The sequence below is a fragment of the Triturus cristatus genome, chromosome 2_2 (genome assembly GCF_964204655.1).
Source record: "Triturus cristatus chromosome 2_2, aTriCri1.1, whole genome shotgun sequence".
NCBI lineage: Eukaryota > Metazoa > Chordata > Amphibia > Caudata > Salamandridae > Triturus > Triturus cristatus.
The window spans coordinates 851,980,744-852,000,560 of NC_140582.1; the positions used below are offsets into that span (position 1 = coordinate 851,980,744).

At 46.0% G+C, this 19,817-nt stretch overlaps 1 protein-coding gene across 1 annotated transcript in view; it reads right to left on the minus strand.

Annotated features, from left to right (window-relative positions):
* Positions 1-6,654: 6,654 nt before the first annotated feature.
* Positions 6,655-19,817, minus strand: part of CHRNA9 (cholinergic receptor nicotinic alpha 9 subunit) — a 96,897-nt gene continuing 83,734 nt past the window's right edge. The window contains exon 5 of the mRNA XM_085643118.1: positions 6,655-7,247. Within this exon, the coding sequence (XP_085499244.1) occupies positions 6,655-7,247 (593 nt within the window). The remainder of the gene's footprint in view (positions 7,248-19,817) is intronic.

Below are 19,817 nucleotides of genomic sequence, written 5' to 3' on the forward strand. Positions count from 1 at the left end.
CTCCAAAAAGCGCTCGGCCGTTCCAGGCCTCCATGTGATTCAACCACCAATCCATCTCCAGCCTCGCCTCTTCGGAGAGAGGGATCTGTTCTGAGTAGCTGAGACCTTTCCGGAGATGTCGGATCTTGAGCCGCTGGAGGGCCCGGTAGTGAAGGGGGCCCGGGAAGATCGCTTGGATGGAAGAAGACAGTAGGCCCACCACGCGGGCCAACGATCTCAGGGAAGTCGTTTGCTTGCGAAGGACAAGTCGCAGTTCCCTCTTGATTGACTTTATCTTTGCCATTGGCAGCAAGAGTTGGCATGATAGAGAGTTTATCAAGAACCCTAGGAACTCTATGGATTGCGAGGGAACCAACATCGACTTTTGTGGGTTGACGATGAACCCCAAACTCTGCAGTAGATGTATCGCCCAGTAGAGGTGTGTTTGGACCGTCTGAGGGGAGGACGCCAAAATTATTATGTCGTCCAGATATATTATGAGGCGGACTCCTCGAGCCCTGAGAGACTCCACTACCGGTCTCAGAAGCTTCGTGAAGCACCACGGTGCTGACGAGAGGCCGAATGGAAGGACTTTGTACTCGTAACAAACTGTCTCCCAGATAAACTGAAGAAACCTCCTGTGGGGGGGAAAAATGGGAATGGACAGATACGCGTCCTTGAGGTCCAATCGGACCATCCAATCTCCTTCCTGGAGGAGATCGCGTAATAGATGGATGCCTTCCATCTTGAAATGCCTGTAAACAATCCAGGAGTTGAACTCTTTGAGGTTCAGCACTAATCTGGATCCGCCTCCTTTCTTGTCCACCAGAAAGACTGTGCTCAGGAACCCATGCGGGTGCACCACGGAAGGCGCAATCGCGCCTTTCCGTAACAAGCAGTTGACTTCTTCCGTGATGAAAGCGCGATCTTGTTGGGAAAAAGACAGCGGGGGCGGGCGGAACTTTTGCGAAGGGGAGTTGTACATCTCTAACTTGTAACCCTGTACAGTCTGCAACACCCATGCATCTTGCGAAATTTCGCGCCATTTGTCTAGAAAAAATGCCACCCTGCCCCCCAAAAGCACCTCCGAAAAAGGAATCAGGCTCACCTGAGTTTGCGGCATCATTCTGGGTGTTGGAGTTCCCTCCAAATCTGCCACCTTTGCGGAATCTGTTCCTTGAACGGCGGGAGGGGTAGAAATTGGAGGTATTGGCAGAATTGTCTTGGTAACCTCCTCTTTGCTGACCTCGCTGGGCGCCTTGATTGTAGCCCCGGCCGAACGAGCGCCCACGAAAGCGTCCGGCCCTGCCGAAAACCGGGCGGAAAGCCCGCTTCAAAGAACCTTGGGCCTTGTCCAGCCCACTGAAGGTGGCCACAAACTTTGTGAGTTCCTTTAAAAAAGGTTGGCCAAACAACAGACCTTGGGCCAGCGGACCTGATTCGGACGTGGCCAATTCAGCTAACCTGGGATCTAATTTCAGGAGGATGGATCGGCGCCGCTCCGTCGATAGCACACAATTAGCGTTGCCTAATTGGCACACTGCCCGTTGTGCCCAGCCAATCAGCTCATCCGGATTAATCAAAAGGGCCGACTCTTTGGCCCGAAAACCCATCTCTAGAATCTTCGTCAGGGGACCAATGACGTCCAGCAGTTTATCCTGGCAGGACCTCCAGGACCTATCTAGGCCTTTCTTGGGGTCTTTGGAATATTTTTTCAAATATGTCAACATTGACGGGTCCACTTCCGGGGTAGCCGCCACTTTGTCCGCCAGGTCCGGCCTAGGGCATTCCGACCTCAGCCGAGTTCGCACATCGGTATCAAATGCTTGGCGCAGATGCGACTGGACATAGTCCGCCACTTCCTGTGACGGCAACCAGGAAGAAGAATTAGGGTGGATAATATCCGCCGGCTCAAAGGTAAGAACCTTGGGTGACGAGGACGGGCCGGCATGCTTTTCCTTCCGTGCCTTTTTGGCTGGGCGAGGGGATTCCTCTTCGTCAGAAGTAGGGTCTGGGGAAGTATCGTGGCCATCATCCTCCTGCGAAATTTCAGTAATTGTAGCTTCCCTAGAAGCTGAGCGTTCTTGCTCCGCCATTGACTTGGCCAACTTTGCGAAATCAGCGGCGTGTGGGTTCGCCCTTCCTTTACCCCCAGATTTAGTGCGGGAGCCAGGTGCTGGCAGCCAACCTTGTTGCTGTGCATAAGAGCAAAGATGGCGTTTTAGGGGCCCCATCGCCCTCACCAAAGCAGAGTTTACTGACTGCTGGACACCCGCGTCCAATGCCTCAACGAGGTCATACTCCATCGACCCAGAGGGTTCCTCATCATAGTAATAGTACTCCTCCTCATAGTACTCAGACATTATTTCAGCACGAGTGCAGTAGATGACCCTGGAGGAAATGATTGGCTTATTCACCAATTATTAGAGTTCTAATATGAGTTCAGGGGGAGTGGTAACCCCAGGCAAGCCCTAATCAGACACCCACAGGTGACTTCTGGATAAATTTAGAATGTGGAGGGAGAGGGCTTGCAACAAAAAACCCCACTCTAGGCAAAGCCTATGCACAATTTTACAGCCCCTGAGAAGGAATACACATCAAGGGCGTCAGAGGAGCAAAAACGAGCCGTTTAGGATCCAAAACGCTACAATCCTGGGTCAGAAGCATGGAAAAACGCTGCTCCGGCGTTCGTTGAAGTCCCAATGAGGACAATATGGCCGCCGCGCATGCGCGCTGGCCGAGGCTCGTAAAAGCTGAAAGGGGACTGCGCTTCAATCCGATGCGCGTCCCCGCTCCTCAATCTCCCGCTCCACTATAACCGGCAATGCGAGGGAACAAACCTCGCTGACACACACACGCGCGAAGGCAAATTTAAAATGGGAAGAGGGGAAAGCCGGTAGGCGCGTACAGCGCGACACGCGAAACGAGGGACAGTCCCACAAGAAGAACGTCTAGATCGCAATAGCGCGTAAATACAACACAATGCCAACAACAACGCTTAGCAATAAAGGCAACTTGCGATCAACAGTTATGAAGAGAAAAGGTAAAATGCACTTAACTGGCTGCGGAGCAGCAAAGAAAGAGGACTCTATGGGCTGGCAGGGTCCTTATATGGCAGAGACTCTATGGTTGTCACATGGTTTATTTCTGTGTTTTCATTGGCTGCTGTGAGCTTCTATAGTAAAGATTGAGAAGCATAATCGGAGCCTCCGGTCCTGACATAGAATCAGGATGCACCTCTAATGGTTGCAAATGGTGTTCACTGGTGCCCATGAATACCATTTCACTGTAGGATGTTAGGGTCATGTAGATGATGAAGTGAAGAAAGGATCAAATCCTATTTAACATTTAACGTTGTTAATCTATGTGGATAAATGATGATCCATATATAATCTGAAGTTACTAAGGATTCCTGAATGTTATTAGGGGTGGCTTACTGATCCTTAGGCTATACGTGATATTGTGATCTTATCTGTTTTGTGCAAGCTAGTACTTGATTATAATAGTGTACAGCTATGACATAGTATGCGTCTATGTTGAAATCCTTTGATGTACTGGGGCAAATCAGATTTTATCCCTATTATGTCAGTAAATGCCGTTCAATCTCATTGTTTAATCCCACTTTGTCGGTGACAAACCTATAAATTTGTTCTTGTTCCTCCTTATGGATAATGTCAGCCATTTTTCTATGTCTGTCCATTTTTAATGGTTGGCGATATGCTGTTTCTCTTTTAAGTGTTTGACTAGCTTAGTGGCTAGATTGCCACACTTTGTGTAGGATTCATGTTCCAGTATCCTAGTCCTGAGTTTCCTTGTGGGCATCCTGTAGTATTTTAGTCCCAATGGACATAATTGCATGCATTGGTACTATTACAATTGTTTCACGATTCTCTTTTTAATTTCATTTTTTCAATTGCATACTCAAATTGTCTGCAAACTCATCAAAGCTAGGTAAATCAGATACATTTATTCTGTGTATTCTTAATTGTTGAGCAAGAAACGTTTCTCTTAATGTATTAATGCCCCTACCACATATATGATTTTGAGATCAACTAACAATAGATCACTTCGACTCATGGTGGTTGATTACGATGCCGGCCGGAAAGGCTCCGAACGGCATCCAATTCGGTCGAATCCAATTTGGAAACCTTGGTTCTGACCGACTCGGACACATTTTCGTACAGCTGATCATAATGTCCTGAAAGTGTGCGAACTATGCGACTTGGGGGCATATTATCAAGCACGGCCTTAAAATTATCGCCGCTTTAGCGGTAGAAAACTGCCGCTAAAGCATCGATTATGGGCTTCATAATATGCCGCAGAGAATTCCAATAGACACCAGAAAAAAGGCTTCTATGGGAATTCTCTGTGGCATATTATCAAGCCCATTATCGCCGCTTTAGCGGCAGTTTTCTGCCGCTAAAGTGGCGATAATTTTAACTCCGTTTCTTGATAATATGCCCCTCAGTCCTGAACGGCATTTGGAGTAACGGTGTCGTTCGGAGCCCACTCGTACAGGTCTACAGGCTGCTTTTCTGGATGAACCAATAGCATTTCAGATTCGGACAGCCTTTCTGAGTCGGTTGTTCTAAGACGGATCAGCTGCCGGAGTCTGACTAAGGGGGCCCTTAGCGGGCCTCCCTTCACCCTGGGCCCTCCCAATCAGACCCGTGGTGGTACCCATGGGTCCCCCCTTTCCCTGCATGCACAGAGTGGCAGGCACCATGGGGTGCCTGCCACAGGGTGCAAGGTTTTCCTCAACCACCCCTTTCCTCAATGGGAGCCTGTGTTCTTGTTTGGGACACAGGCTCCCATTGAAGTCAATTGGAATCTGACCGAATGGTGTTGGGACACAACGTAATTGTTCAGTTGTACTCCCCGAACTCGAGTTGTTCAGAAAGCATTCCCAAACCGATTCGGTTGGAATGCTTTCCGGACAACATCGTATTTGGGCCCATAGTGATGGTGAATCTTAGATGAGGATCTGTGATGTTCCGCTTTATTTTCATTTATGTTTAGGCATTTGTAATATTCTGGCACCATACCATCTACTTTCTATATAACACATGGTGAGATTCCTGAGCTAATCTTTGGCTCACTCTACCTCCATTTACATGTGTTAAAAGGTTGTCATCTGTGCAGATGGTGATCTTTTTCAGTCACTCAGCTATCCTCAAGCATCTACTTGGAGGCATTTGAGAACACTCATTTGCACAGTGGATGTTTTCCGTATTTGTGTGGAAGGCATGAATTAACCAGACAAGGAAAGACATAATGGATTTTTAAAGGAACAGTCACCGAGAGGGCCCAGTAGGCACCAATTCTCTTAAGCACTTTGGCTCAATGACTCTTTTGGATATACCCTCTGGAGCGTGTTATGCTTGCGTTATTGTATGGTGTCTGGGCCTTGTTTCCAGTGATGAAGCTGCACAGTAACAGATATTAGCTCTCTGTGCAGGATATCTTAGGGATGTGGTCGACTGAAGTGATGCATCAGTTTCCTGCATCTGAAGACCTAAAGAGAAGCCTTGCAGTTGACCTAACGGCTAGGGCGGTTGACCTCGAATCTGGGGAACCAGGTTCGAGTCTCGGCAATGACACTGAACATCCTGTGATTCTGGGCAAATCACTGTAACGCAACTGGTGCTATGTAATGCGCTCTGATACCCGATACTGGGTCTAGTTCGCGCTATATAAAACTGTAAAAAAAAAAAAAGGCATTGCAATGTATATTGCCAAATTCTTTATTTTGTATTCGAGTACTCTGTCATAGCGAATCAGGGAAAGAGTGAGTTGGGCCATGTGGGAGCTAGTATGGCTTGTGTGAAAGACATCTGAGTATCACGTGGGGTTGAGATTGTGTGGGTGGGGGACTAGGAGTCTCGTGCGGAGAGGTGTAACTTAGCATGTGACAGACGAACAGACAATTGCCTATCTGAAACAGCCTTTACTCATCACCCTTTGATCTGAACACTCACATGATAACACCCAGTTTCACATCTTAAAGAGATGGTGTCGGGTACCAACTTTTATATCATACAACAGCCCTGTCTAATCACGAGAGCTACAATCCAGCGTCAAAGTGGCAATATCTCCAGAGCAGACATACAACAATGGCCCCCTAACTTTAACATGCCTTGGAGTGCTGACTTGAGTAGCTAAAAGCCAGTTTTATTATTTTACTTTCCAACTAAATTGCCCCACTTTTCTGATCCTCATTCACAATTTAAATCGATGTTCTAAAAGGCTGCTGTACTCACTTCTTTAGCTGCTTCTGGATAAACCTGCTCTCCAGCTGTCTCTTTGGCACCTGTACCCAAGTGCTTGCAGAACACAAGTTGCAAAAAGCTAAGAGGCCTTTAGAGTAAACTTCATTCTGTTCTACCTACGATAATTTGCTCTGTTCAACATGCAGATAATCTGCAGTTGCATGTGGGTCTAAACTCTTAAGTAGTTTCTGCTCCATCAATGTCAACATCCCACTTTGTAATTTTCAGAAGTTCTTGAATGGGCACCCATGCCTTCACACACAAAATGAGTATTCCCATCATTACACTTTCTTTATAGGCTTCACATAAAACTAGCCAGCGCCAAAATAATGAGAAGAGCTGAGGACGCGCAGAGCTTTATTGAGCTGAACAGAAACAAAATCCTACTACAGTCAGTCAAAGGGCATCAGTGGGCCTTCGCAATGATCAAAAGACTCATAAAAAATACCATGAGGAAAAACACCCACATGAAAAACCTATCCATCACCTTGGCCACCTTCTTCCACTCAATTCCTTTGATTGTGGTTGCTCTGTGTTCCCTAAAACAATTTGTGATATACTCAATATTCCTTGTTAATATTTCATAATGCGGGCAGCAGTAAGCATCGACTCTTTCTAGGCTTCCACCCTGTGCCCCAGGAATCCCATCCACATGTCCATTTTGCTCCTTCTGGATGACAATATCGCAGACACAGTCTTCATTTTTGGGCAGTTGCCTCTTCGCGCCTTTGTAGGAAGCATGCCCGTTGGAGGCTTTTTCGTAAGGTTTAGAGCCATCGCTTTTCAGATTGCACTCATGCTCTCTTCTGTTTGGTGGGCCAGTACAATTCTCACCCACATCATACACGAAGAAGATCTTCGACATGTAGTCCAGTATCACCACCCTGGCCCACTGGGGGACAGGTTTCGCTTCTGCCCCACAGTGGTGGATGTTCATGATAATGATGGTGAGCGCAGTGGATGCGGTGATCATTGTCATGGTTGCTATGTAATATTTACCTGTGAAACATAAACAGAGAAAAGTACTGGTCATTTATAGAGACCCTAAGGAAAAGCAATCAATATGTTGCAATCGATGAGTTAAATCTTTTTTAAACTTGTTCATATTGTGCTGCCACCCCATACCTTTTGAAGCAATGTGCATAAATAGAAAACTAGATTTGAGGTTTATTGTTTGTACCACACAGGTTACCAGTCACGGAATTTCAAAACATCAGTCTATATGTTGAAGGCAATACAATCTGTATACGTTAGATCATATTGTAATAGGTTTGATTAATGAAATTAATTGGTAACCGATTATGAGATTCGGGTTTAAGATATTTGTAATTGTTTTATTATGTACATAAGTCACCTTTTCTCAAATTTGGCAATATTGTTTGATGTTATTATTGCAGCCATTGATGAATTTGTGGAACTACATATTATATATACACACACGCACACACAGACACACACACAGACACACGCACAGACGCACACACATCGAACAGTTACTTCAGTGACAATTTTCAGTTTATCACTCTTGTTGGTGCAGCCAGTACTGTGTATCTCTGGATGTGTGTTTCAAGATAGTTGTCCTTCTTCAGTAGAGAGCAACACATCGTTTTGGGGGTTCTGGAAATGCTGCCCAAACACTTCTCAGGTCTTTGTACTGCTCACTGGGCACAGGTGCATCAGCTAGAGCGCATCAGCTCATTAGCTCAAGGGAGTCTTTTCCCCAAAAAATAGGGTAGAAGCACACTGCCTCACATTTCAGCACTCAGTTCTCCCCAATGCATCAAGGTAAATGCAGTGGATGATAACACTTACTTCAGCGACAGTCTTTAGTTTTTCACCCTTGTTGATGCAGCCGGTGCTGTCCATCTCCAGACACGTATTCACGGATAGTTGTCCTTCTTCTGTACAGAACAACCCATTGTTTGGGGGTGCTGGAAATTTTGCCTAAAGTCTCCTCAGGTCTCTGTACCATTCACTACGCCAGCTACAAAAAGTTATCCCTGCTTCATTTCCAGCCAGAGTCTAAGAGAAAATGTTCTCAGTGGCCCTCATCCTCCTGGACTTTACTGCTGCATTTGACACAGTCTCCGGCCCTTCCTCATCCAACAACTACACAGCATTGGAATCCAAGAACATGCACTCCGATGGATCTGCTCCTTCCTAACAGGAAGGACCCAGTCAGTCAACCTGGCACCGTACACCTTGGACACGGGCGACGTCATTTGTAGAGTTCCGCGACCATACTCCCTAACCCAGACCCTCTTCAGCGCGCACATTATCCCGTTAGCCAGCATCATCCACTCTCACAATGTCAATGTCCTCTTCTACACTGACATCATGCAGCTCATTCTCTCCCTCAGGGACAAGACACCAGTACCCAGATCAAGCTTAATGCCGGCATGACTTAAATCGCCCACTGGATGAAGACCAACTGTCTAAAACTGAACACTGGCAATACCAGAATCCTGATCTACGGGATGAGCACATAAATGTGGGACTCCACCTGGTGGCCAACAGAGCTAAGGCCGACACCCACCCTTACCAGCCATGCCAAGAACCTCGGGATCATCATTGGCAGCAAACTCAACATGCCCACCCAAGTCAATGCTGTCACGGATTTATGCTTCCATACCCAGAGGACACAGAGGGCGATTTTCAAATGACTAAACTGTCACGCATGCACTGGTCACAAGCAATCTGGACTAAGGTAGCACCCTCTTTGCTGGGATCAACAAATCACCAGAAGGCTGCATACTATTCAGAATTCAGCGGCCAGAATCACTCTCAATCTCCCAAGCTGCACTCACATCATACCCCACCTGAAGGAGCTCAGCTGGCTCCCCATTCACAAACTAGCACAATTCATACTCCTCATCCACATTTCTAAGGCACTACATAACACTGTATAAGCTTACCTCAACAATTCCATCAGCTTTCACAAACATTCATGACACCTCTGCTCGTCCGGACTCTTACTTGCACAAATCCCCTACATACGGAACACCAGTCAAGCCTTCTCCTACATTACTCTAAAAGTATAGAATGGCCAGCAGCAACACATAAGAACCTCCTCTTTACTTCTTGAATTCCGCAAGAGGCTGAAGACCTGGCTTTTTGAGTAATCCCACTATGCCCTAGAAATGCCAAGGCTCCCACCGGCTCAGCGCCAGGATACCCTCCCGGGTGATAGTGCACTCAACAAATCAGCATAACATAACATAAAATAACAATATAACAGTAAACCTCAGAGCAAGATGCAGCAACAGGACTACAGGAGGGGAACAAGAGGAACACGCCAGGAGGGCCAGCTTAAGAACTACGTCTGTCCCTCAGGGAGACGTGGGCCAAGACATCACATTTTTTATGTCTGATTGAACAAAGATCTGAGAGGAATCAGAAGCCTTCTCAGGGTTAAGTTATGTTGTGTTGTGTTGTGTTGTGTTACGTTATGGTATCCAGCCTCATTGTTGCTAGAGTTATAAAATTTAGGGACACTGATTTCATCCCCTGTGAATCATGGAAGATGCCTGCTGTTTATTACACAAACCTAGGGCCACTACAGGGCATACATCTTAATACATTAGGCCCAGTCTGTGAACAATGCAAGCTAGCCCTGTAAAGAAGTTATGAATACATTTGTGGTGCAAAAGTTGAAATGCATGCGGATGTACCCAGTCAAACTGAAAATAAAAGATAATTGAAATGCACACTCATTTAAAACGCCAAAAGAAGCATTGGATTTGATGGAAAAACAGGGAACATTGAATACGCTGTACTGGAAAAAAAATGAATAACCCAAGGTGGGAAGAACAGAGGAAACACTGAAGGATGACAGGCTCCTTATGACAGCATATTACCACAAAGCAGGACAGAATATTGCCACATGAAGAAGTGGTGCTGTAGGAGTACGTGTGCTGTCTCGATGTTCAAAGAACATCAGAAAGAAAAATAATTTCCCTGGTTGAGTTAATCCCATGTTTAAAATATTGTTTTTAAATGGTGCATAACACAACATGTTTTGCCACTTCCATGCTACAGCAATTAGGGAGCATAAAGAGGAGTGGGAGGAGGAAAGCTAAAGAGAAAAAGGGGTAAATACAGCGGGCAAAACGAAGGATGTGGGCAGGAAGGCAACCACAAGTAAAAGGAGGCAGGATGAAAATGATTTAGTCAGTGAAAAACTATCCGTAAAGATGAGGTTGTCAAAAATATATTTGCATGTAAAATATGCAGTTCGACAAAACAAAATTAACAGAGCAGTTTCGTCTGGTATATTCATCAAATAAAAAAAGTCAGACTCCCATGAAACAAGTTGAAGATGCTTTCTAATTCATTGCTCTGCAAGGCTATATGATTGTATGACAGGCCTTGCTGAAAGGACAGCAAGACTGGATCTCAAACAGGGGTTTTCATTGAAGTCCAACACATATTGGTGCAGACTGTCTCAAAAATATCTGCATTTGTTGGAGATGTAACAGTGATGATAGAAAGGTCAGATCTTTATTTTATCATTCTTTCCCAACTCCCTCCATGCTCTATCTGTATGTTTCTTCAATTACTGTTTCTTTTAACAGGGAAGATGAATAGGCTCTAAGTGTGATATATCAGAAAATTAAGTAGAAATCACTATGTTCAATAAATTAGATCTCGGTATTAAAATGTGGGAGGTTTAGTTAGCTGCAGACAAAGAGGAGGATCGTAGACTATGTGAGGACATTGTTGCAAATATAAACCCAATTCGCAGCCAGTAGAGGATTCTGAGATTAAATGCTCCTTGGTCTTTTCACGCCAACATATGTCTGATCATTTTCACTCAGCAGTGATTCTACCTATACACCTGTATCTGAATAGCAGGATATTACTCCGTTTTCAAAAGCTGCAGCTAATTCAAAATCTGGCAAAATCCAAGTCCCTGAGCATTGTCTTAAAGAGTATGTAAATATAAACATAACAAATTGCTCCCACCCTTGACTAAGGTATTCAGAAGAATGATAAAAAAAGAAAGAAAGTATTCTGCTACAATATATAATAAACCAATAGCACTAATGTTTGCCCAAGTCAAGTTATAAGGTAGGATAACATATGGGACGGGAATTTGGCATAAATTGCCAAAGGAATTGTGGAGATCCATGAGATACAGCACAGGGATCACCCAAGCCGAGTCCTCGGCTAACAAAGACAGAAACTACCAGGCAATGAGACGACTTGTATGGTCTCAAGTCGTCATTAGAAAGAAAAACCTGTATAATGCATTTATGAATTTGAGAACCACTTTGTAAACAGGTGTCTCATTTGATTGACCCTGTCCCTTCTAGTGAAACGATCTAGAATTAGGATGCTGCGCTATTGCTCACCATGAGCATAATTCTGCATACGTAACTTGCAAATGTCTTAAGAGTGGGCTACTTTGTATTATTGTAAGGGGGTGTATCAGAGAAGCATTTTGGCAACACCATCATTTCATCGTTCTTTTATATCAATAGTATAATTAAATGCCTTTGTGAATCCCACTTGAATGTTCCAAAACTCTAGCAGGTGAAACTCATATTATTGGTGTTGTTCTACTTGCTAAACCCGAAGTAGCTGTTCAATGGTAATTACTGTGTTTCAAAGTGTTTCCATGAAGCCAGGCTTGCAACATTAATATATTAAAGTCAAAGATATGACAGTCGGCAAAGAGAAATATTTTAGGAGTTGTTCAATGGACTCAGTTAAATATCATGATTACCTTGCATTAAGATTTTCAAACCGCTTATCCTAGGGTGAGCCTAGGAGGCAAACCATGCATGTTATTATGAGGGCATTCTTTCTGTACAAGGCCACGTGCTTTACACTCAATTGTGGCATAAAGCAAAGGTTGTTATGCAAAACTGATAGCTAGAAAAAAAGACTATTGTTCTCATTTAGAGAATGGTGTATGACCCGTTGTCCATCAGCGTAGTCAAGAGCGATACCATGGCTGGACTGTTACTCACCATCTTTAGAAAACTCTGCTGACCCTGTGGAGATCGCATGCCTTCAGGGAGCCGCCACCACGGCAGCTCCTCTCTGGCAACTGATCAACAAACATTTTTGGTTTTTGAAAACAAAACTCCCAAAGTTTCGAATTTTATCCCAGGATGTCCGGATCAATTTGAATTATTTTCTGTTCGCGACTGCCAGGGAAACCCTGGAGGGTTTGAACAGAAAAAAGTACATCAAACCATCTGCTCTAGTTAGGGCGGACGGTTTGAGGTACTTAAACCGATTGCCACAACTCAGGCAGTTGGTGTAAGGTTTCAACCAGCGTGGCCAGTGGGGGAGCCACCATCAGAAGCAATCTGGTCTGCCCAGAACTCAGTAGAGTGAATATATCTCTTTACATTGAATGCACTACAACGCATTCTATTACAACTCGGTCGTTGTTACAACACAAACCATTACAACGACTTGCTGTACGGGGCTCCCTGGATTTAGGAATATTATAATTTATTATTCCTACTCCAGTTTGTGCAACAGCAGGGAAGGTGTTGGATTGTAAATCCAACACCTTCTGCCCCCTACAGCAAGTCGCTGTAACGACCTGCGATGTAATGGTTCACGTTGTAACACCGCGGTCGTTGTAACAACCCCGTTGTAATGGAAGGCGCTGTAGCGCATTCGTTGTAAACAATGTCTCCCCAGTAGAGCAGGTGTACTGTCAGTTTGGTGGACAGGGTACACTGTTGCGTTTTTGGCAGAATACCTTGCACGCTAAACTCTAAATCTTGCCCTAAATTCATCAAGAGTTTGTTAGAGATTCCAACTACGACAAGTGGTATAATGGTGCAATGGGTTATGGTCATTCTATCACTGAAATACATTGCAGAACTAAACCCAGGCTATGATTGTGAAGATCATTGAATTAATCATTAATAATTAGATCTATCCAAGAGCTATCCCCGTTATAGACACGTGCGGAAATTCTATGGTTCAGTGCAATTAGGAATAGGTCATGAGTAGTAGGTAATAGCAGTAGGTGTAAAATAAATGTAACCCTATTTGCTTATTAGATGTTTTGTTCAGACTGTTTATTAATATTTGTTTTTTGACTCAGTTGAATGCTGCCTGCGCTGCAGACGATGCTGTCCAATAACCTCTCAGACAGGGTCCTCTTGTAGGTGTCCATCAGTCTGGTTACAACAATATTCAACATGGGGCTGGCATTCAAGCATTGATCATTGGCTTTCATCTGACAGCACCGCATGAAACTTCCCATGGCCCAGATGGGAAGAATTAAGGCCAATATAAGCATGCTGCACTCAAAAAAAACAAAGAAAATGGAAATGTCTCAATGTGGGTTCCTGGAAGCAATCCATAATGTGCAGTCCTACTCTGGTGGTACTGACAAGTCAACTGACAAACTGGACTGGATTTGAGCAGCAATCAGCAACATGAGGACAGCACTGGATGCTGCAATTGATGTGGTGGCAAAAGTCCTACACTTGATGTGAGAAGAAAAAGGCAAACTCTGGGAATAAATCTGGCATATTGAAACAGTATTAAAGGATCTACTCCTGCAGACCACAGATATGGCAAAGCAGATGCAAAAACTCAGAGACAGGTTGAGCTTTTTGGAGGGTCTTAGAAGGATGCACCAAGCGCAAGAATCTGTGCATAGGGCGCTGTGCAAAACCACAGAAGGCCCCAACACAACACTTTATATGCAAAATTAACTCCAGATGGAAGTATCCACGCAATCCTTTTCACCAATGTTCATAGCCCAAGTCCACCAAGTGCCTGCCAAGAGACCATCCTCCAGAGCTCCAGCTGGGCCAATTGTAGCAAGGATTTTGAACTACTGTGACCGAGATACCATATTACAAAAGGACAGAACATGAGAGCTGCTGATGGTAGGCTCTGCCAGACAGATGATCTCATTTGGCAGTACAACATAGAAATTCTTTCTTGAGCGTGAAGAGAAAGCTCAGGGAACTAGACCTCTAATGTGCTCTCCTTATCCAAGTAACGCTGTGGGCAGTAGCAGGTCAACAAACTAAATTCTTCACAGTGCCTGAAGATGGGTGGAACTGAATAGACCAGTAGCAGGAAAAGAAAGAAGACAAATAAATTGCAGATCTGAGAAGAAGATGCAGAATAGCAAGGAAACCAGACGATGGACAAGGAGACTAAGACACCATACCTTAAATGATGTATCCTCCTAGTTGATGACACAAAAGGGTAGAATGGCAGCTCTTCACATAGCAGTGGCCATAGAGGAAATTCTCAAGTACCGATCCAACGAGGACTTGGAGTGAGAATCTGCGGGCACATGTTGATTTGAACCTGCCCCTGGCGGTGACATCGCGAACAGCTAAGTATATTATATTATATGGCAACATGTGGAACTCACGATTGGCGGTAAAACCACTATTATAGCATTGTGAAATCAGTAATGTAGCACTCATACAACATAACAGCAAGACAAAATGCTAACAAACTAATACCGCAGGAATCTGGCACCCGTCAGTATGCAGTCAATGGGTTTGAGGTGAGAATCACTCATAATGACATTGCCTCCCTTCACTGCCCCGGTAAGTCAGCTCCAGAAAATATGCATAGACATGCCGAGTCATTGGGATGGCCTCTTCCTCTAGCACTTATAAGACTAAGTAATGGGCTGGGTTTGAGCTTTCAGATAAGGCATGTACGGTGACCGGTTTACCTTGCCCAATGAGGATAACTACAGTTAAGTAATCATAATTACAAAGTTCAAGTTTGAAAATTTGTTGAGTGTAGAGCTTATGGTTATTTGGACAGATTAAAGTTTTGCCTCTGACCAGGAGTTATAGGGAAGGGATGTGAAACCTGAGGTGGGTCCTGCTGAGCATCAAATGAATGCATAATCAGATAAAGATAGCTACCATCTCCCCCACAACCCATGAACCCATGAGATGGGCTTACTGGGCAATTACCCTGAATAAAACACAGCATGTGGTCACACAGTAGTTACATATTTCCAACCTAGAATATTTGGTCATGGGATTAGTGAGCAAGAGCTACAAGATATGGGCACAGCTAAAAAGACACAACACACACACACACACACATGGCATTAATACAAGAAATGCATTTAACTTGTAAGGAAGGGAATACATTGAGGCATAGATGGAGTGACAGTAGTTTTACACTATATTCTCAGAATATATTAGAGGTGCAGCAGTTTGGCTATGACTTGGGATGCCATTTTAAGCTGATGAGGTGTGCCTAGATCAGAATGGGCATTACGTATTGCTTCGGTGCTGCCTAGATAGACACCACACATTACCAGGTGGCTAATATGCTCCTAAAATAGAGGAACCCCAATTCTTAGCAACAGTATCAAAGAAAGTGGATGAATGGGTAGACATCCTTTGAATACTGGGTAGAGATTATAATAGCATTTTGGATGTAAATCTTGACCAATCACATCCTTCACTACCCAATACACCTGTGGAGCACAATGCTAAAGCACTGCCACAGGCTGACAGAATGGTCATTAGTAGATTCATGGCAACACAAGAATGAGGGGAAGAGGGAGAACTCCTTTTACCCGGTCCCACTCAGGCTTCATAACAGTATTTACTGGACATAAGGCAAAAGAGAGCAGATTGGCAGTCTAGAATGCCTTTGTATTTTATTTATTTATTTATAGTTTTATTTTATATAGCGCTAGCCAGACGCGAAGGTATCGAAGCCTTTACAGCCTGATCACTCGTAAGATACATAAACATATTAGTATGTACAATGACTCAAGACGCATCGCATAATATCGTCGTAGAGAACATATTGTCACTCGTGGGGTAAATGATCATAGTAGTATGTACAAAGACTTGTGGCACTTCGCGTAGTGTCGTCATAAAAGGCACAATGATTCATGGCAAGATTGGACCTGGAAAGGGGAAGTAGGTGATAGTCAAGAGGAGATTGAGGTAGAGGTCTTAATGTCAACGTGTCCGTGTGCTGCTGTGGGGAGGCTTCGGGGGTTAGGTTGTAGCTATCCATTCGGGAGAGATCGGTTGAGGAGGAGGTTTTTGAACTGCCTTTTGAATTGTAGGTGTGAGGGGTTAATCCTGATATGGACTGGTATGGAGTTCCACATTTTGGGAGCATTTCCTGTGACGGATCGGGATGCAGTTTTTTGTTTGCGAGTTCTCGGAGGAATAAGGAGTAGGGTGTTGTAACTCCTGAGGCTTCTTGTCTGACTGGCCTTCTGGAATTTGGCAGTCAGGTAGGCAGGTTTCTCTGTGTGCAATGCTTTGTGCGTGAGGCAGTGTAGTGAATCAGCCACTTTTGTGGTCTTACACCCTATGATGACCCTCAACCACCACCATTCTGTACTGACTTAAGTGTGTTCTGCCTTTTAGTGGAATAGTCTTTCCAAGAATAGAAGGTATGGGATGTTGAGGTGCAGTCTTGTGGGTGGTGGTGCACACATGTGCTCAATGTTGTATACTGAGGGATTAAGTGTATAATGTTATTTGGGTTAGGTGAATTATGACTTTGACCTATTGGCTTTGACGTGGTCTAATGTCATTCTGCCTTCTGACTTTACCTTGCTTCAAACTTTTCTGTGTGCACAGTGGTGCTTGTTAAGTTGTGTGGATGAGAATTATAGGTGCTCCTTGCTTTTTTGATTCCATCTTGCTTTGGGACTTTGTGTGCATGGCCTAACTAACTCTGAAGCCATTTTCTGTGAAGAAGAGGGCATGTTTTGCTTTCCTGCTGTTTTTCGCATTTTACTGACTAGAGAGAACTGGTTCTTATCAGAGGAATGTACATGGTTTGACTTTTAGTCATAACAGGGGCCTGATCAACCCTTGGTCTGACCTTGAAGCAGGCTGGTACTGGCACTCATGAGAACTAGGGGGCGTGGCTTGCTAGAAGCTTCGCTGTGTTTTGAATGTGTATTAAAAAGGTGAGTCCTATCCTGACTAAATCCTGGTAACTTTGACGGGCTTTTGCTGATGCATTTGCGCTGAGGTGCCACCCGTTTTCCAAATTCAGATCGGACGCCGGGAACCCGAATGGTTGCCCTCCGAAGTTTGCGGCCTGCTATTGCCTAGGTCCCGATCTCGAGTTGGTGAGGTGCCCGGGTACGAAGTGAACAACAGCGGCATGCTGGGCTTCATTTGCCGCGTACCCCGCACTTTCACTTTCGTTTTCAAGTCTGTTTTTTGAGATCGACTGAGGGACCTTGGTGTTTCAGAGGAGCGCGGCCGGCGGAGTGTCTGGCCTGATTTTCGGACTATACACGGACTTCCTGTCTGCGATTGCAGTGTTCGATTGACTTAGCCAACTGGTCCCTGTCCCTGGCGCTGGCGGGTGCCAACCTTGGTGGCCTCCGGACGATGGCGGCGAAACCAGACGGAGACAAGTCGAAACCCAAGTCAACCCGGAGGGGATCCTATGCTCAGGCCAACAACATGGATCGCTATGCGCAGCTAAAGGGATCCCCCGCTGGCCTGCATAAATCGCCTGAGAGGTCTAAAGAGGTCACGGGCCCATCGTCAGAATTGACCCTGCAGGACGTCATGGGCGCCATTGAGGAGATGAAGGCTGCTGTGGGTCAGCGGTTTGATACCCTGGCACATAAATTGGACGCAGTCCTGATCGATGTGAATTTGGTCAGGGCAGACCTGTCCAAAACCAACGAGCGGGTCGACTCCTTGTCTCAAGCGGCGTCGGGCCTAACTGTGGATGTGGCCGCCCTGCGGACGGAGGTCCGTAGGTTGTGGCTTGCCAGTGACCAGACGGATCGTCGACTTGAGGATTCGGAAAGCAGGGCTAGACGGAACAATGTTCGTATCATCGGAGTGCCGGAAAGATCGGAGGAATCTGCTGCTGATCTTTTTGTGGAGGATCTGGTGATCAATCGTCTCGCGCCCAAGGGATTGAGCAAGTTCTTTGCGGTGGAGCGGGCCCACAGGATTCCGGGTGGTGCGCCCAAAGTGGGTGCTCCCCCGCGGCCTATAATCGCCCGACTTTTTAACTTTCGGGATAGAGATGCTATCCTTCAGGCGTCGAGGGTGGCCGGGCCGCTGAAGTTTGAGAACTCCAATGTCAGCTTTTATCCGGACTTCACGCAAGCGGTCCAGAAACAGCGGCTGGGATTTTAGGGTGTCAAACGGCGCTTGAGGGACATGGAGCTGAAATATGCGATGTTATTCCCGGCGAGGTTGCGGGTTGAGTTCCAGGGTCGTTCCCACTTTTTTGACCGGCCGGAGGCGGTTGGAGACTGGTTGGATGCCCTGCCGCGGAGACAGGATCGAGACAGTCGGACGGCGGAGAGCGGACGGGATGTGGTGGAGCAGGACTAGAACTTGGTTCCTGGCGATGGACTAGACTGGCGATGTTTTGTACCTTGGCTCAATTGCACTCTGATCTGGCACACCATGCCCTTCAAATGCTTGGGGGTTGTGGGGAGCTTATTGGGGTCTTTTCCTCCTTCTGGGGTTCTTTTTGTGGTATATATTAGGGCGACAGGCACACTGCAAGTTGGGGGGGCTGTTCGGGCTCAAGCAGGGGTGCAGGGAGGGGGGAGTTGTGGTTTTGGGACTGTGGAGGAGGGGGGTTGTTGGGGATTGTTGTTTTTTCGTTTTGCAAGGCAATGTGAAGTTTTCTGTTGACTTCTCCGGGTTGTGCTCTACGGGATGTGGGTATCATGTGCGGGAGTGGGATGGGGGGTAGGGGATTGAGAATCCTTTCGTGGAATGTGAATGGACTGGGGGACAGGATCAAGCGCGGGGTGGTGTTGCAGTTCTTGAAGCGGATCTCGCCCGACATTGTTTTCCTGCAGGAGACACATTTGATTGGGAACTCCTTCCAGGCCCTAAATAGGAGGGGCTATCGCCTTGCCGCTCACTCTGGTTTCACTTCTGGCTCTAGGGGAGTGGGCATTCTGGTTAGGGCCTCTCTCCCATTGGAAATGGACGAGGTGCTTCACGATGATAGGGGGCGATATGTGGCACTGGTGGGGAGATGGGAGGGCAGGACTATTTCGCTTGTGGCTGTGTATGTGCCTCCGGGGTTACAGACGGCTACATTTGCTGATTTGGGGCGTTTGGTCCTGGGACTCCCTGGGGGGGTTCTGGTGTTGGGTGGGGACTTTAATGCCGTTGTCTCCGGATTGGAGGACCGTCGCCCCCCCAGGGATCTCCCTAGGGCTCAGGCCTGGTTGGGGTTTTTTTTGGACACTTTGGGACTTGTAGATTGCTGGAGATTGATGCACCCGGGACAGGCGCAATATACCTTTCACTCGGGGGCCCATGGGAGTCTCTCGAGACTTGACAACATGCTTATGCCGGCGATCCAAGCTGGGATGATTGGGGAGGTGCGTCATTTAGCCCGAGGTATTTCTGACCATTCCCCTATATGGTTGCAACTGAGGGTTGTCCCTGGGGCAGAGGGAAGAGTGGCACCCATTAGCCCCTGGTATCTTCGTAACCCTAAGATCCGCGCGGAGCTGGTCAAGTCCACTGATCACTACTTCACTGATAATGTGGGGTCGGTGTCGTCGGCCGTCTCCCTATGGGAGGCTTATAAAGTGGTGGTCAGGGGGCAGGCCTTGTC